Below are 25,866 nucleotides of genomic sequence, written 5' to 3'. Positions count from 1 at the left end.
GGTGACACCCCCAGTTCTGTGCTGACACCCCCGTGAGTGCTGAGCTTTTATTTCTGACCTTTGCATTTCTTCAAACACCAGGGTCTCCCAGGGAGGAGGAAGCTGGGGCTGGGATTTGCTCTCAGGGATGTGCCAACAGGCTCTACAAGGAGCTGTCAACAAAGGGCTCCTGCTGGAGCAGTAATTCCTTCACCACTGTAGCTTGTTCCTGCCTCCCCACGGGCTCTGTGAGCTTCACCCAGAGCTGTCTGCATGAGGGCTTTTGGGCAGCACATCTGCATCCACCACAAATTGTGACTGGTTCCACTGGTGCAGTCTGACCAGCAAAGCACCCACGGTGTGAGCAGGTCTGCAGAGATGTGCTGGCACTTGGTAATAAACTCTGCCCTCCAGATGAGGCTGTGGGAATTCCACTTACCTGTTTTGTCTCTACGTGAAAGAAACAGCAAGTCTCAGGTACACTCCAGACAGGAGTCCAGTTCATGGGATGGTTTGGATTGAAAGGGATCTTAAAGATCATCTTGTTCCAACCTGCCACCATGGGCAGGGACACCTTCCACTAGACCACCTTGCTTCAACCTGGCCTTGGTTGTTTGCTCAGCCCCAAGGACAGCAAGAAAAGAACAACAGTCAAACTTTCCAAAAAAATAATTCAGGAAGCCAGGTCCTACTACAAGTCACTCCTTCTCCAACAGGTGAGCAAATGCAGGGATGAAAAGAAGGGTTTCATCCCTGTTCACACAACAGGTCAGAGGCAGAATCAGCAATAAAAAGCCTGATGTGCTGCAATTGCTCTTGGCTTATTTAAACTCAAATGACACCCAAATGGATGGGTGAAGGGAATACATATGCACTCCCTGATGCTTCAGGGTGCACTTGCCATCCTCCTGTGAACCACAGCAGCTTGAAAGACTGGGAGGTCCCAGTGTAACATGTCCCTGTTACATTTGGTCTGTGGTTGGAAAAAATCTCCCTTTCCTTCAAAATGCAGGGCTTCCCTCCTGAAACAAGCAGCTCAGTCAGCTGTGGAGATTCCCCAGTATCCTCATTCCATTAGGAAGATTTTCCAGTTTCTGAAAAGTGTTTAAAGAAACAGTTTGCTTGGCTTCACTTCAAATATTTAGCTCTTTTTCAGCAAGCCAGAGGTCACAGTGGGATCTGTAGGTCAGAAGCAGAAAAAGTTGCTTTACACAGTGAAACCCCAAGACATAATGAGTTTCAAATGAGCGGTCATTCCTCTGACTGGAGTCCTCTAGCATTTAGCAGGAGTTGGTAGGATTTTTTTCCTCTTCCTTGTGAATGCTGGAGGGCTGGGGGGAGCTGTTCACAGTTAGACTTTTGTTAAGTTTTGTGGGCTGTGAACCACTCGGCATAAAAGCACTTCTGTGAGCAGGGTCCCATCTCCAGGCTGGACTGGGTGACTCAGTGTCCTTCTCAAGCAGCATCTTTCACGTAGGAGACATTCCAAGGAGATGGAAAGCCCTCCTTGCCTGGAGAGCACATTCAGGGATTGTTCTGGTCTCCGTGCCACGGAGTGGCCTTGGGCTGCTGCTGCCCCTTGGTAAAACTTTCCATGGAGTTTCTGGCACGAGGCTTGGAAGCTTTCAGATGCAAGTCTGCCTGCTGCTAGATTGGATTGTTTCAGCAGATATGGGAAGCCAAAGTGGGTGGGGAAATGAGCACCTAAACAAATAGTGACACATGCAGTGGGATTTTTTTTTTTTTCATGTAGTGGTCTCAGCATTGTCCTGCCCTGTGTGTAGATAAGAGGAGCAAAACTGATGCATTGATGATAAATATGTTTAGGAGAATCGAAATTTCTAGGTGGGAGTGGTGAATTAATCCAATATAGCAATTAACTCTTGCTGACAGCTCCTGAGGCAGCTGCTATCCTGCACCTTTTGTTACTCAGCCCATCTAACTGTGCCACACAGCATCTTCCTCCTCTGCCAAGAATGTGGGTGGTATCCCAAATTCAGGACTCACCATGTTGGAACACATCAAGATCAATTCTTTTTTACAATTTTTTTGACTGCTGGCAGACTACACCCTTTTCTCCCCACAGTTGCAAGAGCACTTTCAGATGTCTAACACAAACCCCAGAACTGGTCACAGCAGTTTCCTCCCTGCCGGACTGGACTTCCCATTATCATTGCATCACCAGGATGTGGCCACTTCCACTAGGATCAGAACACATCAGTCTTTAGGGACAGGATGAGTCTGTGACCCTCCTTTGCCTGGATTACACTGGATACACTCTTGTCAGACTCATTGAACTGGGTGGTGAAGGCTCTGTTTTGTATCAAGAGTCTCTGTTTTCATTATCACACTTTTAATCACGAGAAACTGTGACTGGATTCTCCCTCCCTTCTCCCCTCCTTCTGGATAAGGCTTTTTAGGATTTTTTTGCTGTGCTTTGGTTTACTCTGGAAGAACCTGCACCAGATTTTGCCGGGGGTGTGATTAGTCCAGGAGCTGTGGATTGGCAGCTGAGCTTCCCTGGTTCCAGGTTTCCTCCTGGAAAGCATCACTTGCATCTGGGAGTCACACAACAGCGAGTTGCTCCCTCCAGGCTGGCACTGCTGTAAGCCTGCCCTGGGCTATGGCGCAGCACAAACTGCAAATGACTGCACTGCTGTGGGCTTTGGGCCAAGCTGCTTCACTCCAAAGTTGAATTACAGCTGAATTCCCTCCTCAAATCCAGCAGCAGGCTGGATTTATGAACCCTGTTCAGAGCTACCTCGATTATTGCTTATGTGTAAAAGCTTTTTAGGAACTCATCTTTTATAGAGACTTTGCTGGCCTGATTTCTGTCACTTATTGTTCATTTTCCTACATATTTGAGACTTGAAATACTTGGGCTGAGGCATTTTTGCCACCACAGACTTGTTGAATTACATTAAGCAGCACATTCAGTCTCTGTTCCAGTGTTCCACCCAATAAGGTGGGCAGGTGATTCCACAGTTTGCTGGGAAGATGAATTTATTTAAGACTCCTCAGTGTCCAGGTACTCTGGCTACAGCAGCTTTATGGGTTTTCAAGTGAGAAGTTGATACTCAAGCAGCTTAATTTTAATTAAAGCTCTTTCAGTTTCACTGGGAATTCACAGACAGGCTAAACAGAAGAATTTCAGGTGAAAATTTGGAAGGAAATTAAGAATGGGGCAATAAATGTATTTGGGTTCAGGCTGAAAATTTGGAAGAAAATTAAGAACGAGAGATTGATTTGGGTAAAAATTGCCATTTGAAAAGTTCAGTCTCAATCTTTTAATTAAACTGCCTCTTGCAGCAGAGCAGCATGTTATGAAATAGCACTGAGCATTCAGCAACTGGCTGTAACACAAGATCCAATTAGAAAAGGCATTATTTTCTATTAAAATGCAGTAAAAATAAAACTGAATAGAGATTAGAGCACTGATGTTCTCTCAGAAGACAGCAAGGGCACTGAACTTGGCTGGCAGTGGCATGTTTAACTGATTTTCCCTGGAAATCAGACCCTGAAGATTTTGGCCCCAAAATGGTCATTGGAAATCCTACAGCTTGCTGAGAAAGTGCCTGAGTGGTTTTTTATCCCCTTGCCTGTACTCCCCTAACTTGAGGGTACAGAAAGACCTCCTCATGGTAGCGTAGAGCTCTCACACGTTCTTGGCAGAATGCTTGGAGTTGAATTTTCAGGTTGTTTCATCTCCCAGGAACGTGTTCAAGAGGAGTTAGAATTGTTATTACTTCTGCCTCAAAGGTTAGAAGATCTTCTGTGCTGTGTATAATCCAGGCATAAACTATTCTTAGCTGCTTATTCCAGATAACTCCTTAAATAGTCTTCGGAAAATATGCAGGGTGCTTTTAAAATGTGATGCAAAAGGAGATAGTGGTGTATATGATTTGAGGTAGATACCCTGACAGTGTCACTGGCTTGTGAGAACTAAGGAAAAAATATAGATTTAACTTGTGAAATGTGGATTTAAAGGCTTCACATGGACTTACTGTTATTCCCACTGTTTTGCTGTCTGATTATCCATTTTCTTTCTAACCTCTAAAGGCAAAAATCTGGTTGGCTTGTAAGGAAAATGAGTTCACCCCAAAGAGCTGAACAATTTTCCTTTAGTAATTACTTCTGTTCTCTTCAATTCTGAGGAAAAAAAAAAGAAAAAAAAACAGTTGTTAACACCCGCACACTTCTGCTCCCCTGTGCCTGCTTCCATCCCCTTCTGCTGGGGCTCCTCCCAGAGCCTGGACTCCCCTGACCTGTGGAATGTTTGGTTTACCCAAATTATCCCAGTGTCTTGACATGTCCTGTGGTGACAGACACATGTCCCCTTCCCTAGCAGCTGGTGGGAACACACAGCTGAGTTTTCCTCTGTGGGTCCCAGTGCCACCAGTGCTCTGCCAGGGCACCCCAGGGCTCTGGGGCTGTCCCTTAAGTCTGGCACAGCACAGCCAGAGGCTTTTGGCTTCTCCAGGATGCACGCTGATTGCCACCATCTCCTTTTGACTCTGTTTTGTGTTTGTTGTGTGTTCTAGGGTCCCCCAGGACCCCACGGAAACCCTGGCTCACCTGGCCCCCCAGGACTGAAAGTAAGTATGAATTGGTGTGAGGAGCTTCCACCTTCCCATCCCACCGGACACCCTGGGGGAAGGACAGCTTCCTTTTCTCCTGCTCTGGACAAAAAAAAAACAAAAAACCCAGCAGCTGAAGCCATTTCTCCCTCCCTCCTGCTCTCACAGGGGCTCTCCAGCAGCACTTTTCCTGTGCCCAGAGAGACCCTGCTGTGTGCCTCCATCCTTGCTTCTCCTGAATTTCAGACTGCCAAATTAGGATCCTGCTGAAGCTATGCCTGTGCCAGGGCACAAACTGCTATGTCAGACAAGGACAGTGGAATCCTCCCACTCCAGAGCTCCACCAGCTTGGAATTTCTTTGCTTTCTCATTTCTCTCCTCTGGACTTTGCAGCCTGTTTCTCTCCCTTTGATTCTGGACAGTGGCAGCAGTGACTGGCAGCACCCAGCCTCTTCCTCTTCTTTCCTCCTCCTAAAACTCCTTCTTCTCTCCTTCCCTCTGCAGAGTTCCTGAGGACTCTGAGCTCCACCAGTCCTCCCAAACTGGTCCCATGGCTCCCTTCTAGCTGCCCTCACTGTCCCAGCAGGGCTCACAGACCTCCTGCAGTGGTCCCTGTGTCCTGTCCTGTTCTCCTGCACACACATTGCCCCGGCTGGCAGCTGGAGCACAGCGAGGTGGGACTCACCCCTGCAGCTGGACCCTCTCCTCTGGCCTGGGATTGAGCACAGATGTGGTTCTGGAGGGGTCCTAACCCAGTGTGCAGCAAAACCCTTCCAAAAGGTGTTTTAACTCCCAGCTCGTTCTGTGTATAAGGCTTTGTGTTACCTAAAGACTGAAGTTCCTGGAAAACTGATTTGGATTGCTGTGGTATGATTGTTTACAAAGGAACAGGTTTATATTTTATAACATCTGTGTTGGACTAAAGAACAATGGAGTTTGGAGAGGCAATACTTAGATTTTTCAGTACCAGTGACGCTGTAGGACGTCTCAGCCAAACAGAGAAAGGTGTGAGCAATAGTTCTGTCTTTTCATGATCTCATCAGTAGGCAGAAGTGTTACGAGCACTACTGATGCTCTGGGAAAAAGATTCTGGAAACTTGGCATGCTGCCTCTATGTGATTAGAAATTAGGCACTGGAGACATGCTGGTGAACAGCAGCTGGTTTAAATTCCACATACGGCCTGAAAAATGAGCCTGTAAAAGTTCCACATCTTAGTGTTCTGCATTTATTCACCATCAATGACTTCCAGATCACACTTGTTGAGTTTTATAAGTCCAATCAAACTTCTTTTATCTAACTTCCAGCCCTGCAAATCCAAGCTGTAGAGTCAAACTATATTTCTACGCTACAGGATTTTTTAAACACTTTTAGCCTAATGACTTGTCAGAAACCATCATTTTGCTGTAAGGGAAAATTCAGTTGCTCGCCTAATAGAAATTAAGTCTTACTGTAAGCATTTTTCCTCCATCTCAATGCACAGTCTGGCAGCAGGAAGTCTCAGTGGATGGAGAGCTATAAGTCTGCAGCAGAGATCTGATGTCATCAGGCTCTGTGATATATTTTATTTTTGTCCAGCCACCATTTGCAGGATTGGTCTGTTCACAGTGCTTTGTCAAAAGAAATATTAGGTTTGCAATGGGATGTGAGTGCTGGAGCTCAGCCCAAGCCATGGCCAAGGTTAACCTCTAGCAGGGACAGCCTGGTGAGCCATGGTTACATCATCTCTGCCTCAGAAATGCTCTTTGGAAGGTGTGGATCAGATGCTGGAGTTTGGACTCCCCTCCTTCCCTTCAATTCTCGGATGTTACAGCAGTCCCAGAAAATGGACTTTTACCCAAAAAGGGGTTTTCACCCCCTTATGTTTTAACTGCCTGCACCTGATTTCTTCATCATAAGATCATCAAAGAATGGTTTGGGTTGGAACCTGAATGCTCATCTCATTCCCTGCCATGGGCAGGGACATCCTCCACTAGACCAGGTCACTCAGAGCTCCACCCAACCTGGCCTTGGACACTTTCAGGGATGGAAATCTTCTTAACAGACCCAGCACATGGCAGAAATTCTGGACTTGTGAAAGCTCAGCAGGGCAAAGCAGCTCCAAGTGGAACTTCTCTTGCTGAGAGCCTTCAAGCGACGGCTGGACTTGGTCTGGCTGAAATAGCAGTTAGTCCCACATTAAAAATAAACAAACATGCAGTCTAAAAAAGGAAATTGAAGTTTCCCAGATAGATACAGCTTGGAAACTAACACGAAGTCATTGTCACTTAAGAAGGGACCCAGTAGCCCAATATTTATCAGCTGAAAGACCAGAGCCCTTGTGAGGTCAGGCAGCTCTGCACAAGGGCTGTGGTGTGGCACTGCAGGCTCTGGCTGTTTTTATGTCTCTCCTGCCTGGCTTAGTGCTTTAGTTGTGTTTCTGCATTTCACAGTCAACCCTGTGCAGAGCCCACTTTATTCTTGCCACTGGAGCTGAGTACTTGTAATTCCTTGAACTTAGGAAGCTGATCTTTTGCACAGAGCTGTTTGTAGCTCTTGAGCCAAAATCCTGCTGATCTGCTTGGGCATGGTTCCACTGACTCCAGTGGCATTACACCTGCTTGTGCCACCTGGGAATTTATCCTGTGGGGCTTAGCTCAGCAATTCATGGTGTGAAACTGCTTGAAGGAGGATCCTTGCCACTATCTGCATTCTGCTTGTTGTCCTTGGCAGTTGTAAAATTGCTGTGGCATCTGTTGGCACAGACTGATTATTGCAGATAACCTCTGCAATTGCTGCAACCACAGGCTGAGCTGTGGTTGTGACTGGGTCTGTCACCTGAAAGCTGCTGGGGACAGGAGGGGTGCTTTTGCTAATGACTGGATGTAGCTCTCAGGATGACCTGATAGAGTTTGGGATTGGGAAGATGGTCAGACAAGGTGTGTTTTCAAAAGCCATTGCAAGAGCTGGGTTTGCATCTCTCACCTGGAGGCTTTTGGCATCAGGTATTAAGATGATTTGCTGCTCTGGATAAATCTCTTCTTAAAGCACTTGAAAAATATTGTATTTTCAGGTCAGTGAATGCTTTTTCTCTCTAAAGTAGCTCATCAGTTTGGCTCACTTTAAAATAGTACTAGTGGGATTGCAAAACTGAGATGTTTAAACTGCACAGCTCTAGAATTCTCCCAGGCAGGGAAAAAACAGAAGAAAGCAATTTCTTCCTTTACAAGAGGAAGACGTGCTCTCAGTAAGTTAGGATGGGAAAGAGAGGAGTTTGTGGGAAAGGTGCTATGGCTTGGTGATGGACAAGACTTAGATTAATTTCCCTGTTGTCATTGCTGTGTAAGACAATTCAAGCAATTAATCCACAATTTCAGCCCTCACATCCAGCTGGTCCCATTGCTGATGGATCTTGGGGACGTGTGATCCTGCTCGTGGCTGAGTTCTCCACCTGTGTGATGGTCTCAGCAGTGCTGCACACAGAACCAGTGCAAAGCAGAGATTTGGCTAGAGAGATCTGCAGCTTCCCAGGGGAAAACACAAGCTCTTTTCCATGTCTCAAAGTCATTGCATGGAGCACACGGGAAGATTTAGGGAAAGTGGTGGGTGTGTGTGGTTACCTGCTGCAGTAAATTAATTTTACAGAGTAGAAATGAACACCCAGCAATCTCAAGGGATGCTCTAATCTGTTCCCAGTAGTGGCAGCACCCACTGATTGCTCTGAAGCTCAAGAAGTGGGAGAATTGCCCTGATAACAGCTGCATGCAAAGCAAGATTATCTGCATGACTTCATTTACTGTTTGGAAAGGCGGCAGCCTTCATTCAGAATTTGTGCAGATACATCTGCCTTGAATCAGCAGTGCTCCCTACAGTCCAGAGCCAAGCAGTCTCACTCCTGAGTCTCACAGCTTGTGGAGGATGCTGGAGGAGGAGGAGAAAGGGGGGGGTTACTCTGTGCAAGGTGGGAAGTACACATGGAATGTACTCACGGTGAGGCTGTGTGGAAAAGCAGCCCAGCTGGCTGTGACCTGAGAAATGCCAGTTCATAACCAGTATTGCTCCTTTCTGGGTCTCCCCTTCCCTCCAAGCACTTCCCTTGACAGCCATTAGTTAACCCTCCCAGCAATGTGCCTCTGTGCTGATGTGGCACACAGGGGCTGTGGCTTGTTTATGGTCCATGGCGTGTTAAATAGTGCCTGACCCTGGGATGCCCATCTTGGCTGCGCCAGAAGAGATGTTATGTGTGCTAAGCTTTACCTCTCACCTACCCAAAGAACCTGGCACACTTCAATCTCTTCTAGATTCTCCTACTTGCATCTCTACCCTGTTATAAGTGCTCACATTACCTTTCCACCTCTTTGAGAATTTGAAGTGGGATTTCCAAAGGAATCTGCTGGAATTAGATGATCAAATGCTGCTGAGATTCCAGCCTGTGTTTGTCAGAAGATCACAGCCTCTAACTGTAATTTCCCTCATCATGGTTGTTAAGGAGGAAAATAAGGAATACTGCCACTTAAGGTCAAGTGTCACTTTCTGCCAGCCTGGGAGCCTCACAATTGCTCTGCCTGTTGGGGGTGTCTAATTAGTACAACTTTCTCTGCAGTCTCATCTGTTCCCTACGGTTAAAAAAGCAACAGCATCTAGTGACTTGTCAAGAAGGATAGTTCAGTCCCAGTAATAGGCTTGGTAATTATTTTTGTGACGGTAGCTGTAGACAAGGAAGGAATTGCAGCTGCCTGGTCTAATAAGTATCAAAAGCCCTGACATTGCTTTCTTCCAGTTATCCTTTCTTTAGCCAATTGAATACTGTCAACTACGGTTTTAAACTCAACTCTTCAGCAGCAGCAATCACTCACCAAATCCACCCCCAGCAAAACAGCTATTCCGGGCCACTTTAATACATTTGGGGTGTCAGGGAAGACTGGGATAATACAAAATGTTTTTCTGATTTGGAGACTTGGTGGAAGTAGAGACTCATCTGTGGGCTGGACCCTTGGATTATGTCACTAATGTAAGTTTTTCATTTCAGGGTCAAAAAGGTGATCCTGGGTTGTCACCTGGAAAAGCTCGCAATGGGCAGAAGGTGAGATGTCCCCCCGAGGCCACGGTGGGCTTTTAGAGCTGTGCACACACACAGGGGTTCTGTACTGCAGCCATCCCAGCTGCTCAAGTAGACTTGGATGGGGAAATAAGGTTTAGATCTTGGATTCAGGACTAAAGAGAGGGAGCTCTCAATGATCATCGTGCACTGAGGTGCCACCTGCCACGGTGTTGTCTGAGTGTTTATCCAATTCATCCACAATCTGCAGCCCTGCTGAGGTCCCTGCTGCCACAGGCACGTGGCTACTTCAGTTTCAAGTAGCACATCTGAGGTACGGCCACGCTCTGGGCATGCAGCTGCAGCAAGAGGCAATCCCAGTGCAAGGAATAAAATCCAAGGAAAGGATGGTCTTGCTAAGGAGCTGAGGAATAGGGGTTTGCCTCATGCTGCAGCCCCATCAGGGTCAAGGTTTCTTGGTGGAGGCATCTAAGGCATGGACCTTGCTGGGGGTTTCCAGCAAGGGTTGCTAAAACCAACACAAAGCACCCACTTGGGAAGGAAAGCTGCTTTCTGGGTTTAGCAGTTTTTGAGGATCAGAGTTCTGCTAATTCTTTTTAATAAGTTACTCCCATTTTTGCAGTTTCACAGCTGAGTGATTTTTCCTGAGGCAACAAGCTCTCACAGAATTCTAGAAATGAACAGTAGGGCAACCAGGGCTCTACCTCAGTTAGCTGTTTCAGTGATGCCTGCACAATCCTTGTCCAGGGCAGAAGACTGGTTCTCTTCCTCTCACCATAAGCCTTGCTATAAATGCACAGCTCATAGAAAGCACCAGCCATAAAGAGCTGGGACCCTTCATTTGACACCAGATGGCTTCATAAAGCAAAGTGAGGCCACACAGCTGCAGGAGAGAAGGCAGTGCTAGAAAACATTCAGAAGGTTAAGTCTGAAATGATGCTTTTAACACTATGAGATGTCCTTTAAAATATCTGGTACACTGTATTGGACTGGCATCACATGGAAATCATCCACCTGCAGGGTCTGGAACTGTTTTCTTAAAGACAATGTTTGGTGTAAAAAAGGGAGACATCCAGATCCCCTTTAGCTTGTGTTAATAAGGCTTTATTCCTGATAGCAGTAATAGGAATAAGGAGTTTCCAGCAGGAGTTTGGAGTGATGCCTAATTTTCAAGCTAGATACTGGAAATGTGTTGAATTTCAGTAAGAAGGCACTCCAGGGTTTTTTGATCCTGATCAGAGGAGGCCAAGTGGGCTCAGCCAGCCAGGTTGGGTGCTGGAGAGGTCTCACAGCAACGCGCTCACCCGTTCTGTGATGGTTGGGTTTGCCAGCTGGGATGTGATGCAATCCCTTTTCAGAAGCACAGGCCACTGAACAAACCCTCCCACCAGCAGCCTGCAAAGGTTCAATCCGTGTCAGAGGGGCAGGTTAAAAAATTCCACCACCAGCACCCTCCGAACAGGAGCCATGGGCTGAGCCAGTGCAGTAGCAGAGCGCGAGAGCAAATCACAGGATTTGGCAGGAGGTACCTGTTGTTCTTATTGCATTTAAAATCTAAAATTTCCTTGCCTTGGCGATTTCAATGCCTATTGAAAGGCGAATGAAGCATGTGACTGAATGAGATCATTGAGGGATAAAAAAGCGCATTCATTCTGCTTGCGAAAAGCTGGACTCCAGCAGCAGCTGCCATTAATTAACTGGGGTTATTATTTATATGAGCCAGTTAATAGAGATGTTGTTTAAATCTACTCTTCTTATCCAGTCAGGTTTTGAAGAGTTGTGATTGGAACCAGAAATATCAATAGCTGGAGGGTGGTGTCAGCAAAATAGTTGCAGTAACTGTAGTAGGCATAGGGAAAACGTTGCTGAAAATTAATTGAACTTGCTTGCTTCCTACAGGGAGACGTGGGCTTACCTGGTTTAACCGGGTTCCCTGGACCACCTGGTAGAAAGGTAAGAGTGTTCTTTTCCAGTGAATTAGATCAGTAATTTTATTTTAAAATTTTCTTCTTTAACTCTGCCTGAAAGATTTCATTAAAAGTCCCAGTACCCTCCCAAAGAGCCTAGTGCCTGTTTAACAGGAGTATAAACTAGGGAGATAGGCTGAAACAACGGCCTAAAGACTATATAAGAGTATGAAATGAAAATTCTGGATACAGAATTCTGTTTCTTCTTTGTATTCTGCATCCCTCTGCACCCAGACTGGGTGTTTCTCAGCAAGCTCAATTTAGGCCTGGTGCAGCCAGTGCATTATCTAAAGGGATCTCCAACAAATAGCAACACTCAAAGGATGGATTCAGAACAGTACTAGCATTCCAAGGAAACCACGACTGCCTATCCTGGTAAAACACATTTCAAAAACGTATCTGTGTGTCTTCCCTCTTTATTTTGCTTGGAGACTGTCAGCACTGGCCAGGTTTTACTTTAGTTGCTTCCATATTGATGCTTCAACACCATTAACATCACAAACAACACATTTATGCCTAGACAAGGGTATGTAAAGACAGAACACAAGGTCCATCCCTGTTTTCCTGAGGCAGCAGGGTGTGTGTCTCTATCCATGCATTCAAGCCTGCACAGCAATACCTCAGCCATCCATCCCTGGAGCTCAGATCTTTCATAGATCAAGGACATTTCAGCTGAGCTTCCAGTTCCAGGCCGTGTTGGTAGGTTGGTTTCTTTCTCTGGAAGCTGGACTTGTTGCAGGGAGCTGTTTGAGTGGGGCTCAGTGGCCATGACTCCCCCTCCCAGCAAGCCAGTATTGCCACAGCTAAACTGAACAGTTAAAATTAGCATCTTGTTTCAATCACTTCATCAGTCAATGGGCCATTGACCATACATACTCTGCTCCTCATGTCAATTAGCTGCACACAAACACCTCCTCGGGTATGTTTTAAGACCCCAAGGAGAGAAAGAAGGTGTGGAGGAGGCTGAAAGGAACCCTCCCTCTCCCTGATTATTTGTTGTATGCTTTATACTAGAACCAAATTGCCAAGAGGAGGGGCTGAGTTTATTTTTCTACTCCAAGGCTGGTCACGCTTGGGGTGCTGTGTGGAGCAGAAGTAATTGAGTGATTAATTATGGATCTTTTGCTGTCACAAACAAGTTCTAACTAATAGGGTGCAAAGAATACCATTTTCCTGGTATAACAGCTCATAAAACAAAACCTTGTGGTTACGATCAGCAAAATGCAATGTCAGGAGTGCAAGCACTCATAGTGGAAAAAGCAGAGAAGGAATAGGAGATTGAACAAACAATCCCAAGTCCAGCACATGGCCTTCACATCTGATCTTAACTCCCACAGGACAGGGTAAAGGCAGTGGTATGCTTCTGTTTCTTCAAGTAATGAGCAAGTTGGATGTTGAAATTTTTCCTTTGGTGCAGTTTAAAAACACCTCCCAGTAGCACTAGTCTGGCAGTAGGTTTGGTGTAACCTGGCTTTTATTAGCATCTTGCATTAAGAAAAAAATTACAGCTGTTGGAGAAATGTTTGGAAAAAATCTTTTTCCTTTTTTTAATCCGGGCTCCCTGCTAGCATTCCCCCAGTGAAAATTAACTGGTGCTTGGCTGAAGGTGGGCAACGTATCTTGGCTACCAGAAAACAACAACACTTTGGAAATGGGACATCCCTCCTCTCACTCCATGGAGGCTCTGCAAAAAGGGCTCTCAGGGCTTTGATCAGAGAACACCATGCAGAAACCTTCAAATGGGCAAAATATTTCACCAAGAGAAAGAAAAAATGCTTTTCCCAGTAAATGAAACCACTGTCTCAGCAGCTTGAGCTGGAGCCACAGCCAGCAGCATGTGGTTTTGGATAGTGTGGCTCACTCCTCAGTGCCTGCCTTGGGAATGCTGACAGACTTGGATTGAATTTGTAGGATTGGACAGGCTGATCTCAGAGCACCCCCGAGGCTGTTTTAGCTCCACACATCTGTGAGTACATGAAGCATCCCTAGTAGCAGCAGGTGTATTTCTCATCCTCTCCACACTGAACAAATGCTGCTTTTGCAGACCAGGAAGGGTGGCAGGACTTGGATGTTCCCTCTGCCTGTCCCTCTGATGCCTATGAGGTGTCTGTGGGATTTGGCTTTTGGTTTGGGGCTGCAGAGTACAGCTGCCTTGGAGATAGATCTCAGCAGAGCAGCATCATTGCTCCAGAGGAGAAAACAGCAGCAGTGAGAGAGGCAAAGCCTCATTAGAGTCAGAGAGCTGGGAAGGGGTCAGTGCTTCAAAACATCCTGTATGCAGGTCTCCTTCCCTGGCCCCTTTATTCTTCACATATCCAACCAAAGTGAAGGATGATCCCTTTAGCTAGGAGAGAGTGGATTATAAATATCATCACAGATGAGTAAATCCTTCACTGAAGTGCAATTTCCTTTCTAAATCACAGCTCTTTGTGTGGAGTGCCCTGTAATCACCAGGAAGCGTTCAGATAAAAGAGCAAATGCAGTTGTTTTCATACCCTCTGCCCTGTCATTTTAGTGCTATTTGAAGAGGATTTCAGCAGGTAAATACTTTCACACTGCAGCTAGCTTTAACATACACAAGCTTTTCTGTTTTCCCTCATTGTAATTCACCAGAGGAAGAAATAACTGGGGTATATTGTGAAGAAATACATGTTTGAAACTCTCCAGAGCCCAGAAGATGTAGTAAGGAGGACATTTAATAGAACATAACAGTAGCAGAGCATCTACATATTTAACCTACGTGCTATTCACTTACCACTACAGAATTGGTGCAGAATTTAGTTTCAGGACGTGCTTTGAGCACCTCAAGGGACCTACTTTGGGTGGACATTGCAGGATCAAAACACCCATCCTGCAGAAACCCAGCTGGAGCAGAATGGTTCAGAGCAGCCAAACCAGGCACTTATTTCTTATCAGTGGCATAATAAGATATTTCTAAGCTTGGTGCTCCACTTGTCTTGAGACAAGGTAGCTCCTGCTCCAGACTGGAAGAGCTGGGCAGGGGTCCCAGGAGAAAACCCCATGGAAATCTAAATTCCAGGGAATGACTAGGGGTGCTGAACCCAGAGATGTTTCTGTTGGTTGCTCTCACCTTCAGGCCAGACACCCAGCCAGGGTGGAGCATCCTCCCTCCCTTCTGCTGAGCCTCTGTCCAGGAGCCAGGGAGAGGAAGAGCAGCAGAGGATTTCATGGGGCAGATAATCCTGTGTGGTGCTGGTCCTACTCCAAGAGCTGCTGAGGCACTTCCAGGGAGGAGTCTGTGACTGAAATGCTGTCACAGCATTTGGAGAAAGGACCCTCGAGGCAGTTCTAACAAGAGTCTTTCAGGTCAGCCTTGTCAGAAGGTGCAGCCCTGTCCAGAGCCATGGAATATCAGCAAAGTGAAGCAGGAGAGAACTGGCGAGAAGGGAATCAACACCATTCCAGGCCAGAGTGTCTGAAATAACAAGGCAGGAGGATGCAAAGGGGAGTGGGCAGTGGCCAGGATGGCTGAGAGCGATGCACACCCTGCCAGCAAAGGCTCAGGCTGCAGGTCTGGAACAGCCCCTGGGAAGAATAAAAAAGCTGTTAAGCAGAGGTGTGGACCTGGGAGCAGAAACAGTCCCGGGTTCAAGTGGTGAGTGGAGCCAAAGGCCAAGAGCTGGGTCACCCCTGTGGCTGGTGATGGCTTCCAGGGCAGGGACAGTCCCTGTGGGGTTCACAGGCTGATGAGGTGTGCTGGAGAACCAGCCAGGACAGGGTGAGCAGCAGGGACTCGGGTACAAGCACTTGTAACCCACCATCAAAAGCAATTTGTTATTTCTCTAGTGTTTGTGCAAGGATTGTTCCGTGGTTTTTGTTGTTATTCTTTTTTTTTCCCCATTTGTTTCAAGTTAAATTTTCTGCTCTTTTTTTTTTGACTCTTGCTGCTAGTCCAGCTAAAGAGTCATCTGTGTAACTGGGTTTGATCTCCTGATCTGCTTCTTTTGATAGAAGTTTGTTTTAAACAGCTGAAGTAAGGAAATAAAAAAGAAGGAAAAAATCTGAAGGGCCCATCACATACAAAATTCCCTTTTTGGAGGGAGCTCTAGGTAAATCTAGGAGAAAGCAATCTCCCTTAAAAGACACACAGTGCTCAGTCTGCAGTCAAACAGGCTGCCCTTGTCCTGCTCCAGTGTCTGCATCTCCCAAAAAATGAAATACTGACAAACAGAAGCAGGATTATGAAAGACCTGTGAGAATGATTTGAAGCCTGAAACACTTGCCAGTAAGCAAGGTGGATTAAGAAACTCATTCTAATTAATTCAGCAGAAAGAGCAGGTTGAGAGGCAGCTTGCTTACCATTTTTAGCAGCTTCATAATGAAGGACTCTGGATCTTGTAATAATTAGATTAGAAAAGCTGGAAACTGGACAAGTTCAAAGTAGAAAAATTGAAGTTTCCTGTGACAGTAAATGGTTGTTTTGGTGTTTCCAGTGGCATTTCAAACTCTAAAGCAAAAGTTCTGAAACACAAGTGTGGCTCATGTTGCTGTAGTCCCCAGTGTGCCCAAAGCCAACATTTCCTTCTGTGGGTTCCTGAGGATTAAGGGCAGACTTGCTCCAAGTGTAGATTACAAATAGATCTGAGCGTGGAGACCATTCCAAATGTGTTCATGGAGCAATTCCTTCTGGAGTATGTACCACCCTGGCCCACGGCAGGGCACATCAGCAGCTTTGCATGGTGCAAGCACAAGGCAGCTTGATAAAAGTTCTCATGATTGTGTAATGCTGCCTAAACTCCTGCTTCTCCTCAGAACTTTAGTCCCACCTGGAAAGAGGAATAGAAACCAAACCCAGATTATTTCACTATCCTTTTGTTTCTTAGTATTCATCTCTCCCATCCTATTTTGACAGGGCTATAAAGGCTACCCTGGACCACTAGGTCACCCTGGAGACCAGGTGAGTTCTCCCACTTCCCAGCAGGGGAGCTTTAAGGAGGGATGGATTTTCTGGCTGTGATGCTGGTTTGGCTCTGGTGCAGCCTGCTCCTTCCAGGTCAGCTCACACCAGAACCTGAGCACACACATGGACCCATCATCAACAGCGTGGTGGGAGGAGACTGCCTTGCAGTTTCTAAATTTAATTTCTAATTTTTACTGTTCAGTCATGCTAAGTTTACTTGGGGGAAGAAAAACCAGCTCGGCATCCTCCCCCTTTATTTGTCTTTTTACATTAATTTCACCTGGAATTTACTAATCACACTGTGTTGAGTATATGTGAATCCTTTCCCAAAGCCCATTCCTCCCCTCCCCTTTTCTCCCCCCTCTCTATTTGGTTAGGTTTGAGGTTTGCAATGCAGTTAAAAAAAAAAAAAAGGGCAATGAATAGCAGGCCCTGTTAGCAATGATGTTAAAGGATATTATACATGAATCCATTTAGTTTTGAAGAATTTTGGCAGTGCTTTCCCACCAGCAAAACGGTTCCATATGCCAGATATAGATGCAGCCTTACACCTTCTCTGAGTGTCCTTGTTCCAGATTCTCTGCTGCTTTCCCCCAAACGAAGGGAGAAGGAGAAACTGCAGCACTCACCCAGTGCATGGGTCCTGTTAACTTGGCTTCTGTGTGCTTTCCCCCCCTCATTAATTAAATTCATTATCTACCTTTAATATTGTTTTCCTCTGGATAAATGTGCATCAGTTAATCCGTTATCAGTGGAATGTTAATCCATTCCACAATGATTCAGCTATAAACACTTCCCCAGTGGGACATTCACCTGACTTTTTGTGCCTTTTCTTTTTTTTCTCTCCAAAGGGTGAACGAGGACCAGCTGGAAGTCCAGGTGCCAAAGGTTATCCTGGCAGGCAGGTGCAGTAAATCTCATCGTGCTGTGCACAGAGTAGGGAATTGGGTGTGCAGGTAGCTAAAGATATTCCTCACTAAGGACAGTGCAGTCCTCTAGAAAATGTTGATGTATTTGATCTCTGAACATTTGCCTTCTTTCCTCCTCAGGATGTTGTAGCAGTAACACAGTCTTTCAACTCTGAAATGTTATTAGAAAGTATTTTGTACCTGTGATAGATAAAACCTGAATTTCTACAGCAAATTATGACACATTTTTTTCAGTATAACAACAGGGAAAAAACAGAACAGCAGAGCAGAGAAAGACACGTGCAAGCTGCCAATGCTGTATTTCTGGGCATATTTTGAATCTAATGTTGGACAAGTTAGAAATCTGGGATGGAAAAAGGTGTATTTATTATTGGAGGAGGAGATTTAGATGAATTCTCACTAGTAAAATGCACTGGCATAAACCTATGTATACACACACAGTGTTATGCATGAACTATAAATATATATATATATAAATCTTACTTGCAGCTGCAAAAAAGATGATGAAAGACAATAAAGTCATTGTTCTCATGCTGAAAAAAATTACACAAAGACAGCTTTAGAAATGGAGGAGCATTGGAGGGTAATGGATCAAGATTGGACACTCAGTTGTCCTACTGAAGTAAGATGCTGAGTAGTGTAAAGGAAAGAGAAGAATTTGTAAGACCCTAAAAAATGGAATCTCTAGGAGGAAAGAATATCCAGCGCTATAACATTTTGTGATGAAGTGAGTTTGTTTTCTAAAATGGACACATTTAATGTTGGATTCTGACACGTTTATCTGTAAGCCAAGAGACCAGGCAGATGTCAGAGATCCCAAATGCTCTGTCCTGAGTCTTTCAGACTTATCATGAGCTTGGATGTGAATTTTTTATGCAGATGTGTAGGTTATTGGATTAAATGTAGACCTGCAGAACAAGTCTGCACCTCTCTACCTCAGACTGTCAATAATGCATGACCCATTTTAAATTGAAAATTCAACCTTGCTTAGCACACTGGAGAGTGCAGATGGCAGAACTGGATGGGAGCTTTATGCACCTGACTAAATGCTCCATTCATACTCTGAAAGGCTCTTAGAGCAAAGAGTCTCCTAGGTGTGAATGTGTGTTAGATGACTAGTAAGAAGAGGTCCAAAAGATTTTGGACATACAAGGTTAATGAATGCTTGTTCAGCAATTCAGCCCATCAGATAAGCAGGATGAAATCTGTGTATTGACATTCAAAAAACAAATCTGCCTTCTTAAAAACATGGTTTGGGTCAAGAAAGTGACTTTTTTATTTTTTTAAGGCAGCTTTTTTCAGCCTATCTGAATGTTGTGTGTATCCTGCACCAGAGCTGTTTACTTTATTGAGATTTTACTACTTGTTACTCCTGTCAGCTGTGCTGGCTCTGCAGCCATGGGAGAGAGTGCTTGGCTGGGGTTTGGTTTGTGCATCACAGGCAGGATTGTAACTTCACCCTGATGCCTGAAATCTTTGGCAATGATGCAGGAGCCTGCAGGGCTGCCAGCTGAAGAAAATATGGACTTGGCCTTTTTTCATTTTTTCCCCCAGAAAATCCCATCAAAAATTTGGAAGTGGAAAAAAAAATTTGATCTGGAAACTTGTTAGGAGGCAATAAACATGAAAATTTATTTTGCATTTTTACACTTTACTTCTTGGCAGTATTTTGAGTGAGAGGCATCAGGCATAGAATTAGAACAGAGAATGAATTTTCAGTTCTTTCCAAAGCTGATGCTGCAAAGGGTTAGAGATATCACAGTATCTGCATTGCTAAGTGTCTTTCTGGGCTGTAGAAATTCCTCATTTCACCAGTGTTCCCTAAGCAGGTACTGGAATACATTTGCTATGCATGTGTTTGCTTAGGCAGGAGGATGAATGGAGAGCTGTTGGGCACAGAGCATCACTGTGCCTTGCATCCCAAGTGTAACACAACCTCGGGGCACCCCACTGCATCAACCCTTGTGGACTTTATCACCAGAAATCTCTACTTCAGCCCCAGGGAAGGCTCACTGTGTGCAGCAGTCTCAGGTTCTGTCAATCCCAGCTCCCCAACAATAGCAGATCTGTTATTTGTATCATTTTGTCTCTTTTTTTCTCCTTTGTTGATACTCCTTGGATGCCTAAAGCAAAACCTTAAAGCAGAACCATTCAGCACTTAAGGCTTTGAGTGCTTTAAGAAGCACTAAAAGCAGAACCATGCAGGGATGGTGCTTGGGGGGTTGGCACTGCTCATTATTTTAAGTTAAAGCTTGTCCACATTTGGTTTTGTTTTTTTCCCTTCTGTTCTAGGGTTTACCTGGCCCCATAGGGGAATCTGGCCCAAAAGGCACTCGGGTAAGCAACCTTTCATTTGCCTTTTCTCTGCTTGTTTTTATCAAAGGCTTCTCAAGAAACTTTAGGCTTGATTTTGCAGTTCTGAGGCCAGTTGCTTTAATTTGTTGGATTTGGGGGATTTGAACTGTGCATCACTTGTTTATTGAAGCACTGTTAAGTTTTTTTTAAATTACACACGGAATGGACCGTGATCAAAGTTCCCCAATAGTGCTGATGATAAAGTCAGCCCCTTCAGAGCTCACATTGCAGGAGAGGAAAGAATGGCTTACAAATTCCTATCAAAGCCTGCAAGCCCCATGTCCCAAGGGTCTCTTTAGTTTTAATCAGTGTGGTTCAGTGGTCTTTGACCATGCTGAATATGGGCTCATTTGGGTACAGGCCTGGTTTGGGAGTGATTTATATCATTATACACAACAGCAAACCAGCATCTTGAAGCCATGTACAAATACAAACAGTATCTCCATCCTGTCTGGTTTTGCTCACCAAAAATAATTGCTGGGGTTTTATTCTCACTGCAAAGGATTCTTTTTTTATTACTACTTAAGGCTCTTGTTAATCACATTTTGTTCCTTTCCTGCAATTATAAATTCACAATGTGATTCTAAGCCAATAAATCCCCATTTCTCTAACATGTGATACTTTCCCTATATGCAGTAAATTCTAGCAGCTGGCTTTCATCACTAGGAAAACTGCAAGGAATAAACAAATGCTGACCCTGTAGCTAGCAGTATTCCTGAGCTGGGAAGGGAGAGGGCATGTTCAGTTCCTGCAGGAGAGAGGAAAATCTGAGAGCACAGCTTGCTCACCCCACTTCTGCAAGGGCTTAAGTTTTCCCTGGGGAATCTCTTTGCCCGCTCAAACCAGGGCCTTGTGTAGTTATTGGGTGGTAGATGTGCAGAATGTAAGATTTGGAAGTTTTTCTCCATTTTGCACCCCTGAGGGGTGAGGACTGAAATATTTATAAATACCCAAGGAAGCCCTTTGTCAGTTCAACCACAGTCAATCAGAGTTGGGTGCTAAGGTTAAATTTTGTGGTTTAAGGGAGCCAGCTCTGGACTCTTCTTCTTCTTCTTCCACCTCTACTTTTTCCTTCTCCAGGAAAAGTTTGGGAGTTATGTTGTTTCTTTCAGGATTTGGGAGGCAAAGGCAGACAGGATCATTTTCATGTAGCATTATTTCCCAGCTAGGTGTCGTCCCTAAAGGAAACACAACCCACAGGGAGCGATGGACTGGTGAAAAATCTTGGTGGGGTTGGCAAACAGAGATTTAGCAATGGTGGAGAAAGAAAGATGAGAGAAAAGCAGTGTTAGCACTTGGCTCCTGTAACAGTGAGGTGCCACGGAGGGGGCTCCCTGCTGAAATTCACTTCCTCTGGATTCAGCATGTTTGGCACCAGTCAGGGCTTTGCAGGGGCCCAGCACACAAGGTAACTTTGTCCAGGCTGCTGAGCAAAGGGATTAAACACAAGGCTGCCATTGTGGCAAGGGAAGGCAAACACTGAGTTTTGTGCAGCTTGTCTTGTCTCAGCAGGACCACAAGGCCATAGGAAACCTGGAAACACAATGTTTCTGACAAAGTCCAAACCTGGAAACACAATGTTTCTGACAAAGTCCAAACCTGGAAACACAATGTTTCTGACAAAGTCCGACTGGGTTTTATGTGAAATGTGTTGGTGCAAAGGTGGTTTCCCTGTAGTGTGGGTGTGCAAGTTGAGCCTCACATTAATCCCCCAAGCCTGGAAGGTCAGGTTCAGCCTCTGCCAGCCCAAGCAGAGCCTTCAATGCTTGGGATGATGAAGGTTTGATGTCACCAGGTCTTGGTGGTGCGGGGACAGGCTTTGGGCAGAGCCAGGACTGACTGCAGGGTGGTGGCAGCCCTGGTGCCAGGAAAAGGGGGGGGGTTTGCCTGAGTGTGTGACCACCAGGTGACAGAAGACAAACAGAAAGGGCTTGATATGACAGGACAGCTGGAAATGAGCATCAAAAGCAAAGAAAGAGATGAAAGGAGGTGTAGGTCTGTGGATTACTTTTGCTAACCTCCAACCAAGCTCCGTTTCCCTCAGGTACACTTAGAGCCAGCCCAGGTAAGGTTTCTTCTGGCTGTCCTCTTCCTGCCTGGAGTCCTCCTGATCCCTGGTGTGAGGGTATGTGCCCTTGGACTACATCGTGGAAGCCAGCACCATGCAGTCCATGGGCATATACACTTGCCTCAAGGTTTATTTCATCACGGCTACCACTGATCAACGCTGGAGCTTGTTCTGCCCTTCAGGAAACACAGGCTGACTGGATGTTGATGGAGAAACGTATCTGAATGTTTGTTTCCTCTTTTTTTTCAGGGGTATATTGGTCTCCCAGGATTATTTGGGCTACCAGGGGCTGATGGAGAACGAGTGAGTATTTTATGAAGAAAATCTTGGTGTGTTGGTTGAATGCTGTTCTTCAGAGCCTGATGTAATCTTCTCTATCTCTAGTTCCTGAGGAAGGAGGCAAGCATGCCCAATGCTTAACTATCCCTTCTTTAGTCTCTTCCAACCCTTGAATGAAGACCTGTGTCCCTGTATAACGCTGATGTTCAGCTGAGGAGAGCCCAGGCTGCAGGCAGGGCCATCAGACCTTGCTGTTGACTACAGTGGAGTTTTTTTTCTATATTCTCCTTCACTTAAAAACCTGCCTTCCCTCTCCCCCACGCCCGTTCATCTTAGTGAGATGGGACAGGGTGAGGAGAACGTGCATGGAGATTCCCTGCTCCCACAGGAAGCACCTCCCTGTCTCAGCATATCGTGTGTCTGACTGGAGATGTTTGGAAAGAGCCTGGCTCTTGGGCGGGACAGTGCTGGGCTATCTGAAAATAGCTTTATTTCCAGTTGCATTGAGTTGGGCAGTCAAGCATGGGGCTGTGAGTGGGCAGCTGTGGCTGTGTCCTCCCTTCCTCCCACCCTTTTCATGGTGCCTTCACCCAGTCCAGTTTTTCAGAGCTTTACAGGTCATCCCTTGCTTTTCCACTGTCCATCTCCACATCCTCCCACCCACCCAATCTCTTCCCATCCAAAGACCCCCTTCTCCCCACTACAAGAGCTCCTAAAAAGGTGATGGGAAGATGAACACTGATTCTAGCTTTTCCTCCTCAAATACAAGCTCCAGAAACCAGAGAAGCCCCGGGACCATGTGGGAGTGTGCCTGCCTGGGAGGGGCCTGCCCTGCGCTCTGGCGACGCTGATTTAATGCTTGTATAACTAAATAAGAAACATAAACAGCAGTTGTGCAGCGAGTGCCTCGGCGGTGGCCTTCACTCAGTTCCAGACCAGTAGCTTAATGACTGCTCCTGCTAAGCACAGCCCCAGCCTGGGGATGCTGCCCGCGCGTGTCCTCGGGAGGCCGTAGTTAATGGGTGAAGGTTAATTGTCTTCTGCTCTCCCAGCCGACTGCAAGTAGCTGACATTTTGATTCCCAAACAATGCCACAGTCATTAGCCTGTTTTGCATTCTCCTTTCTCTTCTCATTTTGCTTTGTATTGTTGGTTGGCTGTTTGATTTCTCAACCAGAACTTCTTTTTTTTTTTTCTCTCTGTGTTTTTTGTTTGCAGGGCATCCCTGGAGTTCCTGGGAAGAGGGGCAAGATGGGTAGGCCGGTAAAGTTTTTCCTCGTCTATTATGCAGACCTTGTTGAATGAAACTGGAAACAAGACATTTGGCTTTTGGCTGGGTCCCTTCTTATCTTCAAACAAACCTTTCCATGTCCGTCTTCTCAAGCAGGAAGAAAACCAAAGAGAGAGATATTGCTCTCTTCCTTTCTTCCATGCTCTGCTCAATTCACAGGCATTAGTGCTCTTTTCCCATGCTCCCTTGGATCTTACACTTCTCAGATTTTCCTCTACAACATCTTCCCTCCTGTCCTGCCTCTGGCCATTCGCTTCCCTAGATGCACTTTTTAATTCCCAGCCATGATTGCAGTGTTCCAGGTGTCTGTACTGGCTCTGTCCCACCTCCTGCTTTGTGCTCCCACCAGTTCCACCACATTATCCTCTTCTCTCTGTGTCTCTCTCCAGCCCTTGTCCCATCCTGGTTTGTGAAATGCAGGTGTGGTTTTGTATAGAAACATTTTGAAGCCCTTGGTAGCGTAACAGATTGGGGAAGATGTGTTTGAGGAGCAAGGAGACACCAGGTAGATGTGAGGGTTCAGCCAGGAGGAAGAGTGTTTGTAAGGAGGGCTGAAGATAAATGTGAGAGCTGTGTAGAAGAGCAAGAGGGGCTGTGCTGACTGTAGCAAAAAGCAAGAGCAAGTGGAAAAATACTGAAATGAGGGGAGGAAATAGAGAAAGGACAGAAAGGAAAGGCTTTGCCCCATCAACCTTCTTCCAAGCAGTTCTGTGTGCCTTCTTTAGGAAGCTGGATAAAGCTTTTTGCTCCAGAGAGCTCAGGCGTGTTGGAGCTGTGTTGTGTCTCATTGCCTTTGCACCTTGGCCTTCATATTAGCCTGATTTTCCTCTGACCTCTGGACATCACTGCACTCACAGGCTTCTTGCAAAATGTCCACTGACCCACACAGAAAAATCCAGCGTTTTCCCCATGCCCCCTCGCCTGGAGCACACCCACCCAGGAGTCCCACACCCACCTCGCTGGTGTTCCCTCTGCAAAAGCCGTGCAGGCACCTCAGCAGTGCTGTGTCCAACCCACCTGAGATGGGGAGTAGTCAAACAGACTTTTTTGGAGGGGTACTGGAAATCTATACCAGATCTTTTGCAAGCTGCTGGTTGCACCAGAAACCCCTGAGATGAATAAGTGCAGAGCCCGTGGTGTAACCATGACTCACTGGCCAGGGCAAAACAAACACAGCAACTGTCGTTAGGTGCAGGGGCTCTGCTCTCTGCTCTCTGCACAGAGCACGCTGCAGGCTCAAAGCCTTCCAGCTGTTGGTTGGCCAGGATTTGTAATCTTCCAGGCAAGGGCTTCGGTCTGGCGGTCACTGCTACAAGCAAGGGGCTCCCCTGAGATCAGCAGGGAATCTCTCAGCCATGGAGGCATTTAGGCTGGGATCTAGGGAAGGGATTAAATGGCTATGCGTGAGCACCTTTGTTCTGCTTGGCTCTTTCAGAGAGTTTTGGCTCCATCCCTGTTTTATGATACCAGGTTTAATAGGAAATCTTGAATGGACCGGTGCTGACGATTTGAACTTCCAAGCGTGAACAGAAAGATTAAGTGACATCCACAGTTATTCAGGAAGTCTCTGGGAGAAATGGAAAGCAGGAACCAGCTGACCTGATTCTCTTCCCAGCACTTATCTCCTGGCCAGTGCTGCCTCCCAGCTGCTTTGGGGTTTTCGTGAGCCTTCTGGGATTTCTCTGGTCTCTCCCATCGCTGCACCCTTAGATTTGCTGGTGTGGCTGCTGTTCCTCTGGTATCTCTGTGTTGTCATTGCAGGAGGGAGCTCTTGGGAGCCTTTATTAGCTGCCTTCAGAATGCTCTGGAGAGGAGGAAGGGAGTTGGTATCACACATGTTTCTGTACCTAGCTTTGTTTGGGATGAGAGCTGGCAGTGGATCAGTAGGGGGCTGGGGGAGGTTGCATGTGACACCGTGGGCCTCTGAGTATGATGTAAGAGGGAATGATTAAAATAGAGGAACTGGACATGAGTCAGATCTTGAAATCCTTCCAGGGAAGTTAGGTTTTTGCAGAGCTGTGAGGGACATGGTGAGTCTGTCGTGGAAACAGCTGAGTCCACGTCTCTCTGTGCTCTCCCTGCCCCACATCAGTGATGCAGGAGGCCAGTGCATCCCAGCATATGGCCCTGGAGAAGGAGAGGGTTGGGAAAGCTCTGGGGGCAGAGTTATGTTGGAGTCCAGTGCATGGAGGAGGCTGAAATAACAGGAGTCTGTACATCTCTGGATCTGCCTGTTTCAGAGGTGGGCTGGGGGGCTGGAGCTGATGCAGCTGCTGCTTGGAAAAAAAAAAAAAAAGCTTTTTATGATGTTTTTATGGTGTTCAGTTGAGCAGCTGGGAAAAAAAATTAATTCTAAAAACACGAACCCATCAGGGATGCTGGGGGAAGGAGTGAGAGAAGCTGTTGAGAGTGTGTCTTGCCATACAGAGACAATGTGTCAGTCCTGGTTCATCTTTAGGAAGGAG

General features: G+C 46.1%; 1 protein-coding gene across 1 annotated transcript in view; it reads left to right on the top strand.

Moving 5' to 3' along the window:
• COL27A1 (collagen type XXVII alpha 1 chain) overlaps window positions 1-25,866 on the top strand; it is a 138,982-nt gene that overhangs the window by 27,110 nt on the left and 86,006 nt on the right. The window contains exons 5-12 of the mRNA XM_062505443.1: window positions 4,521-4,574; window positions 9,563-9,616; window positions 11,492-11,545; window positions 16,433-16,477; window positions 17,332-17,385; window positions 19,702-19,746; window positions 22,082-22,135; window positions 23,329-23,373. Coding sequence (XP_062361427.1) covers window positions 4,521-4,574; window positions 9,563-9,616; window positions 11,492-11,545; window positions 16,433-16,477; window positions 17,332-17,385; window positions 19,702-19,746; window positions 22,082-22,135; window positions 23,329-23,373 — 405 coding nt within the window. The remainder of the gene's footprint in view (window positions 1-4,520; window positions 4,575-9,562; window positions 9,617-11,491; window positions 11,546-16,432; window positions 16,478-17,331; window positions 17,386-19,701; window positions 19,747-22,081; window positions 22,136-23,328; window positions 23,374-25,866) is intronic.

The sequence above is a fragment of the Cinclus cinclus genome, chromosome 19 (assembly GCF_963662255.1).
Source record: "Cinclus cinclus chromosome 19, bCinCin1.1, whole genome shotgun sequence".
NCBI classification, from domain to species: Eukaryota; Metazoa; Chordata; class Aves; order Passeriformes; family Cinclidae; genus Cinclus; species Cinclus cinclus.
This window is presented reverse-complemented; position numbering and strand designations above follow the sequence as displayed.